The sequence below is a fragment of the Xenopus tropicalis genome, chromosome 2 (genome assembly GCF_000004195.4).
Source record: "Xenopus tropicalis strain Nigerian chromosome 2, UCB_Xtro_10.0, whole genome shotgun sequence".
NCBI classification, from domain to species: Eukaryota; Metazoa; Chordata; class Amphibia; order Anura; family Pipidae; genus Xenopus; species Xenopus tropicalis.
The window spans coordinates 54,759,923-54,777,096 of record NC_030678.2 but is presented as its reverse complement, the minus strand read 5'-3'; the positions used below and the strand labels follow the sequence as shown (position 1 = coordinate 54,777,096).

The 17,174-nt window shown below is 38.9% G+C and overlaps 1 protein-coding gene across 1 annotated transcript in view; it reads left to right on the top strand.

Moving 5' to 3' along the window:
- Window positions 1-15,444, top strand: part of adora1 (adenosine A1 receptor) — a gene marked incomplete at its 5' end in the record, with an annotated part of 29,887 nt that extends 14,443 nt beyond the window's left edge. The window contains 1 exon segment of the mRNA NM_001113069.1: window positions 14,630-15,444. Within this exon segment, the coding sequence (NP_001106540.1) occupies window positions 14,630-15,275 (646 nt within the window). The 3' untranslated portion in view covers window positions 15,276-15,444.
- Between the last annotated feature and the right edge of the window lie 1,730 nt (window positions 15,445-17,174).

Sequence of the window (17,174 nt, the reverse complement as noted above, 5' to 3'; positions counted from 1 at the left end):
CTAACCTTATTCCAGGTTAGTTTGTAACCTGACATGCACTATTTGAATACAGCACTATGTTGCAATGTCACTGGCAATTCATTTTATTCATTAATAAATAAAATACATATGAGGAACAAGAAGACCACTCGCATATTAATAGTCCATAAAGAGCAAATGAGAAACCAGAAGACCACTCATATTAATAGTTCATAAAATACATAAAACACACTTTGATAGTCCATAAAGTACAAATAATGAACCAGAAGTCCACAATGAATAGTAGCACAATGTTCATCACTTCAGTACATTTGTATGTTCTTCCCTTGATTGCGTTGGGTTCCTCTACATATTCTGGTTTCGTCCCACATTCCCACATACAGGCAACTTAACTGAGTGCTCAAAATAATGACCTTAATGTGTGGGAATAGGATACAGACCTGAAGTTGCTTTCCAGAAAATCTTTGCTCCATTAACTATGGAAAACAAAGGAACAGATTCACCCAACCCCTTTCTCATTTTATTTCAGCAAGGAGTAGTGGATTACTACTATTCAGAGAATAGGTTGCACCACCCACTATGGAAAGCAAAGGGGCTTCTAAACTCCATTACTTTATAATGGAAGAAAAAGACGGAGGTTTCGAACAATGCAGCCTAAAAAAGATGCACCTCTATCTGTTACATAAGCTCAGCCGAATGAGCATATGTCAACAAGGGTAGTATTTTTTACATTTAAAATATAAGTAAATTATTACTACTAGGCACTCCTGTCCTTAGAAAAGTGCACTAGCCTGGAGAATTATGCTATTCTACCAAGAACAACTATGTGCCCATTCACCACAATAAATGCAAAAGCTAGGCTTGAACACATGAACAAAAATGTTGCACTTGCTACTAAGTTTTGTTGCATCAGTGTTTCTATTGCACCTATTATATGACTATGTGGCCATACACAGCAGATAAAAGCTGACAATTCCTCCTCCCAACTGCCTGCATGTACCATTGTTGTAAATGCAGGCAAGTGAATCTGTAATTATATGGCCAGCTTAAGGTGCAAGGAAGAGTTTTACTTTAAAGGAGAAGGAAAAGTAAAAATGAAGTAATGTAAATACAGCCATAAGCACTTACAGAAAGCTGCACTAAGTCCTCTATTAAAAGAAACACAGGATTTCTTGTCTCCTTTTTTGTAAACATGTTCTTAGGGTATCGGACTTCCTCTCAAAACAATCCTTCATTTCTGTGGCCCTAGAGTCTACACAGTCCTCTAATCTCTACTGCTTCCCCCTCCCACAAGATTGATAATAATTCCCTCGCCTTCCCTTAGGAATGTGTAATCTTAGCTATAGGATAGAGCTATACAGCGGGAAGCTATGAAGACCAAGCTAAAATGGCAGCTGTAATCTTAAGCAAACAAAGAAAGCTTCTAAGGCTCTTTCTATAACACTTCTGCAGAATAAATAGTGTTCTAGGTGGCACTAATGTGGCAAATCTACTGGCAGTAAAATGCCAAAATTACTTTTCTTCTCATTTTAAACTTGAAATGACTGTGAGACTTTGTTTAACTTACACCACTTGCTTGCCAAAAGTCTTAAAAGTGACATTTTGGTTCTGTTAACACTATTAATCAAAGAATAAACTATATAAGTATCCATAACTCAGGAAAACAAGGAAGAATTACTCATAAAAATGATGGTGCATCATAATAAAGCAAAAAAAAAAATGCTTGCAGTTTCATGAATTGCATGCTATTGTGATAAATAATGTATGAAAAATAAAAGCAGAAAAAGCAATTTGCAAGATGTACACTACATAACCTATTTAACAAATCCATGTCTGGTGCACTGTCTGATATTCAAATAAAAGCACAAGGATGCTGCAATATATAAATACTGAAAATGCATGACTGCACTGCATCAGGAGCCAAAGTACTGCCAGAGCACTTTCTGTCCTTCCAGATACTGCATTAATTTAATTAAATGTTGAATTCAAATAAACTAATTGTAAATAATGTAATTGATCTTGCATCCAGCTCAATCAGTACTATGTGCCTATACCGGCTTGCTGTCAGTTTTTACAAGAGTAATTAAGAATCCAGTTTAAAACTCTTGTCTCAGACTAATAATTAGATAATGAATATTCTCAATCGGAATTCTAAAAAAAAAATTAGAATTTACAGTCTTGCTGGCACTTAACTGGAATAGATGCAAAATAATAATAGCTTGGCATCTCTTACCTGAAATTAATATAAATGTGCATCTCTCTTTCAAGATATTTGTACTCCCAGTGAGTGCTATTTATCTGCATTTTTTATTCTTATGAGTAGGAGCTACTATACTGTTCCTTGCAAGAACAACCCATTAACTTTTACTCATAATCTCATGTGAATCTGTGGTCCCAGGTAAAAGCCAATGAATACCTAAGCAAATATATTAGGAATGAGCTCATTATTGATAAAATGAAGAAATTGCACGTCCATTAATAAAGAAATTAACGGAAAAAGAGAATGCTTCCAGTAGTTAATTAGTAAAAAGGTCATATGACCTATAATGGTGCTTTTGCTAAAAACAGGAAAATGTAGAGTGATGCCTTGTATTAGTTATTTTAGTTAATTGTAAAATGCAAGCTTTTATGCCACTTGAAGCATAACGAAACCCTATAAACAAGTATTAGTATAAAGGCAGTACAGGTATGGGATCCCTTATCCGGAAATCCGTTATCCAAAAAGTTCCAAATTATGGAAAGGCCATCTCCCATAGACTCCATTATAAGCAAATAATTCTAAGTTTTAAAAATGATTCCCTTTTTCTATGTAATAATAAAACAGTACCTTGTACTTGATCCCAACTAAGATATAATTAATCCTTATTGGAGGCAAAACAATCCTATTGGGTTTATTCAATATTTAAATTATTTTTAGCAGGTTTTTTAGCAGACCCAAAGATCCCTTATCCGGAAAACCCCAGGTCCCGAGCATTCTGGATTACAGGTCCCATACCTGTATTTTATATACTGAATTTACTAAATCAGAATCTCTATAACAGTAATGATTCAGGTATTCAAAGTTGTGCACAGGAGCTCCCCATCTTGAATTCTGTCAGAATTGTCAGTGACACTCACTCGCTCCTTGTGCTCGGGTTGAGAAGCTAAGCTTAGGGGTAGTTGAAAGTTATCAGGCAGAAAGTGAGGTTTGCCTGTTATAGAAGCTAATGCTACAGGGGATTGATTATTAAATTTTGATGCAAAGTGCTGTAGTCTCTGAGATACAATGTGATACCAATCTAGATTAATTATTATCAGCATTGTTTTGTGACTTTTATATTATATATAATCCCTTAATTCTTTTCTTTCACTGCATATTTGCTTACAGTTATAAAAGTGCTGTATCTTCAGATGCCAGTGGAATAATTTACTGATGCAATTAGTTGTCTTTTCTCTTTACATGTAATAAGTACTTACTATTTCAGCAGGATGGCTGCATACTTTTCTAGAACTCCTTTGTCCTGTATTTTAAATTCTTTATTGATTGGGCTATATCCTAACAAACTTTATGAATTTTATCAGTAAAAATGTACTTAATTAACATAACTGTAGAGAAAACACTTGGACAATAATTGTCCAAATATGGCAATAATATATGATTTCCGGATCAACATCTTTCAATATTTGTCAGAAGAAATTCTTCTTTTTTTTACTGCCCTTGGGAAAATAGTTAATCTGAGAAATCTTTGTACTGACCCCTCATGCATTTGCTTTCTATTATCAGATGCTATCTTGATCAGCCCTTTCCCTTGATAACTGTTTTCTTAGTTAATGGGATTCTATAATCAAATAATATGCCCTTTTAAATTACCCATTTACAGATTTCTTCTTTTATGATGTTAGATATTGTATTAGTACCTAGAATATACAGCTTTAACATTAAACTACACACATCTTCAAAACTGTATTTCAAAACTAGCCTGTAGTTTGGTTTTTGTTTTCTCTTCATTAGCTAGCTGCCTCATCTAAACATCCCAACAATTAAAGGCTCTAAATAGTTTAGTAAAAGTTAACAGAAGGCATATGCTTAATATAATTCCTTTGTGAATTTAAAACAGGATTTGCAAGCCCACAAGAATATTTAGCTACCTATTTGTCTGTGGGAAAATACACACACAAAAAAATGTTACAGATTGTGTCAGTACATTGTGTGTATAATGTGTACTCATGGCATGGAACAGTATTCAACATTTTATTTTAGATAACAATGTAATGTTTTTATCTCCTGTTTTTTATTGATCTTGTCTTTAAGTAGTAGTAAGTGTATTAAACCATTGCAGTCAATGTATTTTTTTTTTTTTTGACTGGATGCAAAAACCAAATAGCAGTTTCAGTTGCAGGCTGGAAGAAGATTTTAAGGCTTTATAGACTTTTAATGTTTTTATAGGCTTTTAGGTCCCAAAAACTTAATTTAAATATTAAACCTCCCTATATAGATATAGAATCTACTAATATTGCCATTGACTCAAGGAAAAAAAACATCATTTTGCCTCTTTATAGGTCCCTGGTAAGGCCTCACCTTGAGTATGCAGTGCAGTTTTGGGCTCCAGTCCTTAAGAAGGATATTAATGAGCTGGAGAGAGTGCAGAGATGTGCAACTAAACTGGTAAATGGAGTGTAGGATTTTTTTAACTACGAGGATAAAGGCTGTGGTTTGGTTGTTTCATCTGGAGACAAGGTGCTTGTAAGGAGCCATGATTACTCTTTACAAGTAAATAAGATGACATTATGAACAGATAGAGCAGGATAATGTTTCACATAGAAAAGAACAAAAAAACAAGAGGCAACCCCATTAGACTTAAAGAACTGAACTTTCACTTGAAAATAGTTATTCACAGTGACGTTGTGATGGCAGATTCCATTAATGTCTTTAAAAATAGCTTTACTGACTTGGACAAATATAATATACAAGCCTATAGTGATTTCAAGGTTTATAGTTAATTTTATATATGTACAAATATGTATTGATTAAGCATTCTTTACAGTCTTTCTATAATTTGAATCTCCATACTACTAAAAAAACATTTAAACATTAAAATAAGCCCATTACGATTTTTTGCATCCAGTAAGGATTCGTTATATCTTAGTTGAGATTAAGTACAAGGTAGTTTTATTACTACAGAGATAAAGGGAATCGTTTTAAAACTTTCTGGATAACCTGTACTGCTCATTTACCTGTACTGCTCAATTAGTTCTCTTCTCCAGCAATAATTTTCAATTTCCAGCAATAACTCTTCCAGTGACATTATTCTAATCATGTCTCCTTATCCCTTCTCCCATCTACATACTAAAGTTCTTATACACTATATAACTTTTTGCACCACTTTTCTCATCCTGTTTTTCCCAGTACATATATGCACAGTCATGTCATATCCTCTTCTAATATTCTCACTCTTTTTTCATGCTTTTCTTGTCACCCCCACTCACAACTTGTTCTTTTTTTCCTGCTGCTGAGCTTAATCCAGGTCTTACTCCATTCACTGACCTCTGGAACTCTCCCCTCTTCAACTAAACAGGCCTGTGTCAAGTTCAATTAAATGTAGGGGGCAACACAAGATTCTGTACTTGGTCCATTCTTCCTATACTCTCTGTCTTTGGGAAAGCTCATCCACTCATTTGGCTTAAAATATATGTATGCATAATGATATTTAAACAACAAAAGCTACAGGATAAAAAATAGCACTGAAGGACCACTTCACAAGAACTTACAATCTAAAGGAAACCTGTTATGCAGAATGCTTCTAAATATAATAATGGCATACCATAAAAGCTTTTTAACGGCACATTATCAGTGCCTTGTTTGTGCCCTTGCTGATAACCTGATTTATATGTACTAGCAGTCGCAGGTGTGTCGGTAGGTGTGCTGAAGCTCACTGCTATGCCTACTACAGGGCAAATTAATGTTCCACTACATTTCAAGGGGCACAGTGTGTTTACTGTGTGTATGTTCAAGTTGGATCTACTATGGATATGATATGTATCATGTGTGCATTCACAGTACTATTCCATGTGTGTTTTTTAGTGGCTTTGCTGTGTTTGTCCAATGTAACTGGGTTTGTTATCTTTATCCTGGGTATCTGGACAGTGCTCGTGGTTCAGACATGTCAACTCCCCTGATTCTGCTGTGAGTTACCCTTTTTGGACACCCCAAACATTAGCAGGAGTTTGGAGAGTTTGTAAATGTGACAATAGACAAAGGAATATTATACTGTAAGACAGAAACAAGGACACTCTGCTCTTTCAATCACTATCATTATAATAAAATGGGACCAAACTGCCATCACGTCCCTAACTACTTTCCATATAAATAAAGTTCAAAAAATGATGGCTGAAGTTGAACAGCACTGTATCAAACATAGACCTTGTAACTACGTACCCTACATAGGAGAGAACCAACCTGTATCTCTCTCCTCTTCAATTACAAAGCTAAGAGGGACTGGAGTGGGCAATAAATGTTCTGAGATGATTAATATTGGAAAAGCCAAGCAAACAGAAAAAAAGAAAGATCACAGCATGAAGTAATAATGTCTTGAATTCCAAGCAGGAAATTTGAGAGTTGAAAACACGCTGAGAAATAAATAATGGAGGAAATATATTTTCTACTCCAACAGGAGACAAAACATGAGAGATGGAGAGATACTGAAGTGAGGGTTCGTTATTAAAGGGGTATAACTGAAAACAAAGTAAGATTTATTCACTTTAATAAGTATCTTGCTTTTTCTGCCCCTACACTTTTTTAATCTTTCCATGTTATCCCTGCTTATAGTTCTGAAAGCAAAGTACTGTTGGAGAATTGAGTGAACAAGGGAATTTGTTATTAAATAAAACTGACCTGTTTATTGTCGTTGTATATCACACAACTTAATGTTTTATTGGAGACTTTCAGGCCCAATGCAATGGGCATTGTCTGTGTAGAAGCTGCTATACTTCTTACAAATCGTTCTATACATAACTATAGAACAGCACCTCTACTGGTTAAATATAGAATGATCCAGGCCTGTTAAAGGGTGGCAAAAAGTCTGTAGGGTAATGAATCTAACAAGGTTAATATGCATTTGGATTAATCATTTATTCTTTTTTGGGTTCTGTTTATAACTTGGATACATTCTAAAATCCGGATTACAGGTCTCCTGGTACCTGTGGCTTTTCAGCGGTTGACGTTTAACTTCTCAGCAAAGTCTGGGGCTGTCTGGCATTGTTTAGAAAGATAGTTTAGCAAAAGTTAGATATCATAAAGTTCAGGAATATATTGTATAAAATGGGTTCAGAGTATGAACCCCAGACGTGACAGCAATGCATTAAATAAAATTAGTTTTGTGCATTGCTTTAACCCCCAGACATGACAGTAATACACTAAACAAGATTAGTTTTGTTCGTTGTATTAACCCCAGGCATCACAGCAATACACTGCAGGGAATTTACTGTGTGCATTGCGTTATCCATAGACATGTTGCTAATACAGTGTAGGATCTGAACTTTGCACATTTTGTTTAGCCCCTTCAGAAAATTGTTGCTGTGAGAAAGTTGGAAAGTATTCAATAGATTTTACATTTTGGCTTTTTATATATATATATATATATATATATATATATAATATATATATAATATATATAGCAAAAAAAAAGGGGGAAGTTGTGCTCAACCACTAACTTATAAACCATTAGGCGGGGGTGCAATGAGGTTGTGACCACGAAATACATAGAAACAACAAGAGATCCTCTGCACTCACCCATTATCAATATATATAGGACATTAAGACATTCGGTGCATTAAGCTACTAAGAAATGTCCTTCCCTTTAAGCAAAACAGGGATTGTTTGTCCATATATTGCAATATACTTCAAGCTGGCCAACTGCGTCAAAGTCATCCCTTCTGACCAGTTCCTACACTGACTTATGCGATTCATTAAGAATTCTACTGCTTCAATATACATTTAGCCAAGGGACTAAGTTTTACCTGTAACTTTCTTGCTTTCAAGGTTAAAACCCCCATATGGTTGCCCTTTTATTGGCTCCACATGTTGTAGCTCCCACCCTTCCCAGCTGCAGTCAGGTGATCCCAGTGGAGCCAATAAAAGGGCAACCATATGGGGGTTTTAACCTAATAAAATCCATGATTTTTAGTATTAAACCATGATTTGTGAAATATCACATAAATAGCTGGCCTTGAACTGCAAATTCTGTTGACTTTAGGCAAGGTGCTGATGAGTGAATCTGCAAAATGTGTTTGTTGCGCAACTTTTCTGTCATCCGCGTCTTTTTTTCCGCGCCGAATTTTCGTGAAACAAATTGCGAAGTGCGGAAATTCGCTGCGAATCCATGCCTGGCAAAAAATTTGCTCATCGCTACTGATGAGTCCAGTGTGCGCAAGTCCTGTCTAGTAGGTTAAAAAAGAGAGTTAGTGCTGACTCTCTATGGGACTTTTGATAAAGAACATATCCTGGAATAATGGGGGCAGATACCTATTACACAATTCTCAGAATTTAATCCAATAATCCTATATGAAAGCACTGTCAAACTGTGTGACTACATGCCTGAAACAAAGCAGGTTTGCAGGATACACTTTCTTGTTATTGTGCTGCAATCACTCCCTTTAAAAGCCAATTTAAGTTTAGTGCTGAGCGAGGCCATAAGGAATAAAGCCTAATACTGCTCATTTATAACAAACTTCATGGTCAGCACTCGGCACACTGAGTTTGTGATCGTCCAGCTGCATAGAAGCTTTATAAAAAAAATGAAGAAGCAGTTGCTTAATTATTATAACTAAAAGAACCTTTCTAGTAGATTTATGACCAATTCCAATGCCATTAAATAAAATGCACTTTAAAGTAAAATTTTATGTGTATTAAATAAGATCTGCTAAAAAAACACATAAACATCAGACTCATTTATGGACACAGAGCAGGGTGCAAGTGCAAAATTCAGAGAGGCAAATTGCCATGTGGTTTTCACAAGAATTCCAGCATATAGCCCACTATGCACGTAATTCAGAAATATGGATGCAAATTTGTGTCTAATCCAGCATATTGCTTGCAAGTTGCAGAGCATATTTGTATTGCTTTTTTGTGCAAATAATGCCACTGCTGGCATGAGATGTCAGTAATGGCACTGATGACTTAAGCTGAGTAAATCAGTTATTGACACCTCGTTTCAGTAATGATATATATTGACACAAGGTCTCAATAATTGATTCACTGAGCCCAGGTCATTTGGATACAAGAAAACCCTGGAATAAGGGCTTGTACTCACCAGAGGTTTCCTGTGCTCCCCTGTGGTGGTGTTCTCCTGCTTTCCAATGCAAGCAAGCTCAGGAAGAACCTCTTTCTATATTGCTGCATTGCACTTGTGTTTGGCTTACATGCAGGGCCACCATCAGGGGGGCACAGGGGGGACAATCGTCCCGGGCCCAGACGTTTTTAGCTTTAAAGGGCGCCCAGCCATACTAAAGTTTTCTTAGCTCGGGCCCCCTTTAATCAAGGCCGGGCCCTCGCTTCCTCCGGCTCTGGCAGCGTCCTCCGCTATGTGCTGCTACTTCTCCGCTTTTATAAGGTTGCGCCCGTGCGTGCTGACGTCACACGCACAGGGCGCAACCTTATAAAAGTGCAGAAGTAGCTGGGAGCTGTGGCACATACCGGAGGACACCGCGGCAGCAGGCAGGCAGGACCTGGGGGAAGCTAGAGAATGCTTTGGGGAGAGGGCCTGGGGGAAGCTGGAGGATGCTTTGTGGGGGGGGGCCCTTGGGGAAGCTGGAGAATGTTTTGTGGGGGGGCCCTGGGGGAAGCTGGAGAATGTTTTGTGGGGGGGCCCTGGGGGAAGCTGGAGAATGCTTTGTGGGGGGGCCCTGGGGGAAGCTGGAGAATGCTTTGTGGGGGGGGGGGGCCTGGGGGAAGCTGGAGAATGCTTTGTGGGGGGGGGCCTGGGGGAAGCTGGAGAATGCTTTGTGGGGGGGGGCTGGGGGAAGCTGGAGAATGCTTTGTGGGGGGGCCCTGGGGGAAGCTGGAGAATGCTTTGGGGGGGCCTGAGGGAAGCTGGAGAATGCTTTGGGGGGGCCTGGGGGAAGCTGGAGAATGCTTGGGGGGGCCTGTTCAGGGGGGCACTGGCTACCAAAGTTTTAGGGGGCCCTGGGCTGGCTAGCAATGATTTAGGGGGTACCTGCCCTGGCACCAATGCAAAATGTAACTCCTGGACACCAATGTTTTAGGGGGCCCTGGCTACCAAAGTTTTATGTCCTTTGTATTGATGGGAGGGGTCACTGGGGGAGGGGCCATTGGGGGTGTGGGGGAGGGGCCCAGAAAACATTATTGTGAGGGGCCCCGTGATTTCTGATGGTGGCCCTGCTTACATGCTCCTGTGTTAATACAGCCCCATAAGAAAGAAGGGGATGCTTTCTTCCTGTGCTTCCCTGTGCATCTTCCAGGCAAAAAGCAACAACTACCATGGGAATATAGACACATGAGCCCATGACTAAGTGCCTAAACCACGTAGGGCCTTTGGAGATGTTTAAATGTAACTTTGAATAAAGTCTTTTTTTACTTTTAAAAAATGTGTGATCCATCTGGAGTTTCCTGAGTGCCCATTTGCCCATGGTGGTTGTTGCTTTTTGCTTTATGCACCCTATGCTGAGAGTCTGGGGCTGGTGCACCTAGACCACCACTTTTACTTGGTGAGTGTTTTGTTTTACTACTGGTCATTTTGTGCCTTTAATTTTGGCTTTGCATCTTCCAGGCAAAGCCTATAAAGTCGCTTACAAATTACATAATTGTATAACTAGGGGGGCTGTTTTAGAGAGAGTATTAGTTATGAAATTCATCCCCGTGCAGAGCTGTGAAATTTTTTTTGCCCACATACACTTTGTAAACACACCCCTAAACACCACACCCATTTCACTAAAACATACCCCAGACGTGCTAATATAATTACTACAGAAAAATGGATAACAAGCATATTGACCCCAGGCGAAACCAGTATAATCACTAAATTAAATAGATCAGTGCTGTCAAACTTGTTACATTTAGAGGGTCAATTGTATCTCATACAGCATGTTGCAGGGCGAGCTTCAGTTAAAATTACAATGTCATATAGCAGTGCTGTCCAACTTCTGCGGTGCCGAGGGCCGGAATTTCTCTAGCATACATGGTGGAGGGCCGCTAATGGAAGCCAGTTTTGGCCACTCCCCTTCTTTTTTGAACCACACCCACTTCAAACCACACCCATTTTATCACAATGGTGGTAGTGCAGCAAAACCCAAATGCTTGGTCCTCACTGCGGGGATATCAACAGTTATTCATATATGAAAGAATGATATTATGTCATATTAAGACACACCCTTAAATCCAAATGCTGCTTCCTCCTCCCCTGTGGATAGCACAGCAACCCCCAGCAAAATAACTACACACCTTAGGGACCATTTAATGGCTGTTTCCAACTACTAACAAACTCCCAGAACACACCCCTGCCAGGTTCACCTCTCACAGGCAGCACAGGGCAGGCAGAGTATGGCACACACAGGCAGCACTCTGCCTCCCTTATGCTGCCTGTGTGTGCCATACTCTGCCTACCCTATGCTGACTGTGTGTTCCATAACTTCCTTGCCCTATACTGCCTATGTGCCATACTCTGCATCCCTTATGCTGCCTGTGTGTGCCATACTCTGCCTACCCTATGCTCACTGTGTGTTCCATAACTTCCCTGCCCTATACTGCCTATGTGCCATACTTTGCCTCCCCTATGCTGCCTGTGTGTGCCATACTCTACCTGCCCTATGCTCACTGTGTGTTCCATAACTTCCCTGCCCTATACTACCTATGTGCCATACTTTGCCTCCCTTATGCTGTCTGTGTGTGCCATATACACAGGCAGCTTAGTCCAGGCACTACATACAATGTCTGAGGTGTGAACAGTTGAACAATGTGGGTGATTACAGCCTGAGCCTGAGGTGTGAACACTGCAGGGGGTGAACAATGCAGAAACTAAAAGGTGTGAACAACACAGGGGATTACATGTTTAAACAATACAGGGGGATTACAGCCTGAATCTGAGGTGAGAACCATGCAGGGGGCCATCTCAGTACTGATACTATTTAAATCTTACACAAAGGTAAGCCATCAAAGCAGCCAGACAGGTGGGGGGCCACACAGAGGGGGACAGCACGGTCATATAGTAAAGTCTGTGGAGCCTTTGAGCAGTTTGGGGGCCATAAAAATCTTTTGCTTATGGACCTCCTGTTGGACAGCCCTGAAATATATAATGGGTATTTTAAAGCCAGACATGCCAATATAATTGCTACAGAAAATTGATAATCAGCATATTAACCTAGGATGTGCCAGTATAATTACTACAGAAAATGGATAATCTGAATTAACCCCTGACAAGCCAGTATAATCACTGTAGAAAGATCACTTAAAATGGGCATTAAGCATTCCTTTAACTTTAGACTAATATTTACTATGGCAAGACAAAAGTTTCCAACTGGTGAATTATGCAAAATTCCAGGGGGGGAAATTGCCCCTATATGTGCCCTGACATTTATGCATGTAGTTTAACATGGTTTGCTAAAGAAACATTGTAGAGTAGAACAAGTACTTACATTTAACATTAATTTTAGCATTATGCAGTTGCATTTGCTTTGTAAATGAGTCCTGGATTTAAAAGTTTCCCATTTGGTGTGTAGTATTATCCACTGTTTGAAGAGCATATACCATGCACCAAAATGGGCACAATGCTAATTGCAAAACTTGGTGAAAATCTCCATATTCTTACCCACAATGCATCATGTTTGTCACAAATCTTTGTGCAAAGTGTACACCAACACAAGTCCTGTAATTTGTGCTTATTTATAAGTTGCTCTCATCTTATTATAGGAATCCTGTTGGTTGGGCAAAAGCCCCAAAATGTAACCCTCCTACATTATGTGCATTGCACATTTATTATTTACATTTGCATTTAGATAGAATTTAATGCATACCAGAATATTGTACAGGTTATACAATATAATCAGTATGTGAATTAATCATTACTGAAATTTTCCCATTTATTACCAAATCATTTAATTTAAGTCTATTTCTATTAAAAAAAAATTCTTACACATCACATTTGAAACAATGAACTGATTTAGGGTGCCAATACAGTGGCAGACATTGGTGGCCACCCTGGCCCCTCCTAAATGAGATTGTAGCCCTTAAACCCAAGTATTGGCCCAGCATGATCACCTACCCATTGGATTTTTGATTGGGCAATGATCATATACTGAACTGGCTAAACTGAAAATCCTATTAACCATGGAATGGATAAGACCTGTGACAATAGCTCAGCATGGTCCGATCATGCTATCTGATCATTTAGTAAGGGCCAACGTATCAATTGTGAGAAAAAGATTGATTAAAGACCTGGCCACACAAGGGCACCTTTGTATTTAAAAAAAGTATTTACAAAAAGTCCACCCCCTTACCCACCCACCCACTTAACTTGCCCCAGAGAGTCACCAGTATTTATAGGCCTGTGACCAACCAGGCCATCTCTTAATCATGAAGGGGGCAGAACAGGCATGCACTTATAATTACAGGCTCCCGAAGGAAGAGTTTGGCCCAGACCTGCCTGCAACCCACAACATGTGTGGATGTTGGCCCGGACCCACGCAATCCATGGGTTTCAGACCAATATGCACATCACTAATCTGTATATATGGTACAAAGAGCAAGTTTAAGTAAAAGGAAAGTCTAATTGTGGCATAAATGTGTTTCTACCTCACTTATTGAAAAAAGTATATTTTTCTTGCCAAAAAATGTACCGTGTAAATTATATATCTAATACAATGCTTAACTGGAAAATCAAGTGCCATTCTTAGAAACTCTGAACAATAATGACCTATAATAACCAATAATGACCTCTTTAATATAAATTATATTCACCAGCTCAGGATCCTACCACCCCACCATAAGCATCATATCTCCACCTCTTGTTAAAGGTTACTTCTACAACTTTATAGATTATTGCATGGCTACACATATTCCACGTATGTGTACATGTCTTTTGGTCCTTGGAAGCCATTATAAGAATGAACCCAGATAAGTAGTGACACCAGTGTGCACTACAGTTAAAAAAAAAAACCCTATTTAAGCAAACAAAGACAGACAAAGAACAGTGATATAGAAGGTTTGCCTATCCTCTGAAGCCCTATAGTCACTAAGCTTGCTAAGGACTCTTTGAAGCTCCTTAAAAGCGAATCATCATCATTATATCTATCAATTCAGCACTGGAGAGAAAATTTAAAAGAGGTAAAATATTAACATCATTTTAATTCACAACTTCTCCTCTTTGGCTCTTTAGACTTAGAGTAATGTTAGAGATATTAGCTCGGCGAAAATTTCATAGCCACAGGCATTTGAGATATCAAAGAGAACTGATACAGTTGCTAGGGATGACACCCTTGCTAGTAAGTCAAAGTCATTACTGCAAAGAGCAAGTAAAACCGAGATCCTTGTGCTGCTAGAATTTGGCTGAAAAAATTCCGATATTTATATTAATAGCTATATACCTTAGCCTTAGTATGCCAGTATTATTGTGCTATGGTTAATAAGGGTTGCAGTATCTAAAATTTTCCTTATGCTTTCTAGTTACAGAAGCGTTGTAACAGCAAGAAGAGCCGGGATCGCAATCACAGGATGCTGGGTCCTCTCCTTCCTTGTGGGCTTGGTTCCTATGTTCGGATGGAACAATGTGAATAACCTGAAAAACGAACAGAACTCCACTGAGAGTGGACTGATCATCACGTGTCAGTTTGAGACAGTGATTAGCATGGAATACATGGTCTATTTCAATTTTTTTGTCTGGGTCTTACCTCCTCTTTTCCTAATGCTTATTATTTACCTTGAAGTCTTCTATCTGATTCAGAAACAACTCAACAAAAAAGTATGTGCAAATTCCAAAGACCCACACAAGTATTATGGAAAAGAACTTAAAATTGCCAAATCTCTGGCATTAATTTTGTTGCTGTTTGCTTTAAGTTGGCTTCCGCTCCACACGTTGAACTGCATCACTTTATTCTGCAAGACTTGTAAGACACCAATGATTATTACTTATGTTGCAATCTTCCTGACACATGGAAATTCTGCAATGAACCCTATTGTCTATGCTTTCAGGATTGAAAAATTCCAATCTACGTTTTTATACATCTGGAAGAAATATTTCTGCTGCAAGCCCAGCAGGTTCATAAACGGCAGGCACAATAACATTGGTGAGAGTTCTAAAAATGTCCTCTGAGACATGAAATATACATAGCTTGTTTTTGTACGCTATACTATTCCCAATAATCGAATAACCGTTATCTGTACATATGTCCACCAATTCCAATAAACCACTGTTGTTTAATGAGAAGTATGTGCTGGCATCATATTCAATAAATGAAATTGTGAATTGCTTTTTACAGAAATACTGGTTTCTTATATGTAAATAGTTAGCACCACCATGTGTTCATAAAGAGTATGTGTATCTTTTGGACTTGTAACCTACCTATGATTGATTTGTTTATTGAGTAAGAAAATGTTTTTTTCTTTTTTTACTTTGTCTTTAAAAGTTTTATATGTATAATTGTTTTAATTGGTATTGAAATATGAACAAATAGAAATTTCACTGGAGAATCCTGAAGGATTAATCATAAGTAGGATGAAGTCACTATTTGACTCCAAAGGGGAGCTTACCTATATATGTAAACCAGTGCACTATAATGGTACTTTGGGAAGTCAAATCCATTTGTTTTCTGTTTAGTGTAAGAGGTAAGTGGCTGTGCTGCACTATATGTGCATTGGTTATAGGCCCAGATTTGTGGATATGTCACAAAGGCCCAGGACTAGGGTGGCAAAGATCTGGGGGTGGCATTTTGACAGTTATTTGAAGCTCCTGCCCACCCACTCTGGTGATCAGGGAACAACACAGCAGTAGGTGAGGGAGGTACAAGCGTGGGAGTGGGGGGGTGTGAGGGGGGGCACAAGGCCTAGGGGCACGCTAGCTTAAATCCAGCCCTGATTGTGTACATCCAAAAAAAGAAAGAGCACAGCTCTTCTATGGGTGGCTTCCACATGCAATGCTTATGTATGGGTGATTTCCATGCAAAATATGCATCTGTAGGAGACTTCCACATGCAATGTTAGCCTATAAGGAACTTACTAAGTTTTGCTTATAACTAATTACATTGCTAAGCCCTGTTTATAATAATATAATCTACAGTTTGGTCATTTTGCCCCCCCAAAACACTACCTTTTTCACTGCCTGGCGATATCCTCTATAGTTCAGTCCCAGCTTAGCTGACTTCCTCCACCTGCCCACTTTAGTATGAGGCAGGAAATGGGAAGAAAGAGAAGACACAGACTCCTGGGGTATCCCTGCTATTTGATCCACTACTATCAGCAAACTCAGGAGGACTGGTTAGTTTTTTCTGAACTTTGCAAGAATAATGACTGTGAAGGAGGATTAACAACGGAGAGCTTGAAGAAGGCAAGCTATGACTTCCAACAATAAAATTCTGGTGTATTACGAAGGGCAAATCATCAAATCACGGACTTTACACATTCTTTACACCTGGAGTTATGTGACCTGTATAAAAGCTCTAAGCCTGCAGTCTTGTGCCTTTATATGGTCATGTAACGCCTCACTGACTTCTAATAAATAAATTACAGTAAGGGATATATTTATCACCTTAAATGACATAAAAAGCTTACAATAACTTTAGTATATTGCAAGAAGGATGATGTGTATTATAGAATTCCCCCAGCCAAGACAAGAGCATGTGCACAGCGATCATCTTGATTTCTGAGCATGCTCGCTCATTTATCAGTTTTTAAGCAATGATGTGAATTCATTCAGTCATTGGTCTGGCAAGCTCTATGCCCTAGAGCAGTGCTGTCCAACTGGCGGCCCGCGGGCCGCATGCGGCCCGCGACCCCCCTCTGTGTGGCCCCCCACCTGTCTGGCTGCTTTGATGGCTTACTCTTGTGTAAGCTTTAAATGATATCAGTACTGAGATTAACTGCCCCCCCCTGCATGGTTCTCACCTCAGATTCAGGCTGTAATCAGGCTGTATTGTTTAAACATGTAATCCCCTGTGTTGTTCACACCTTTTAATCTCTGCATTGTTCTACCCCTGCAGTGTTCACACCTCAGGCT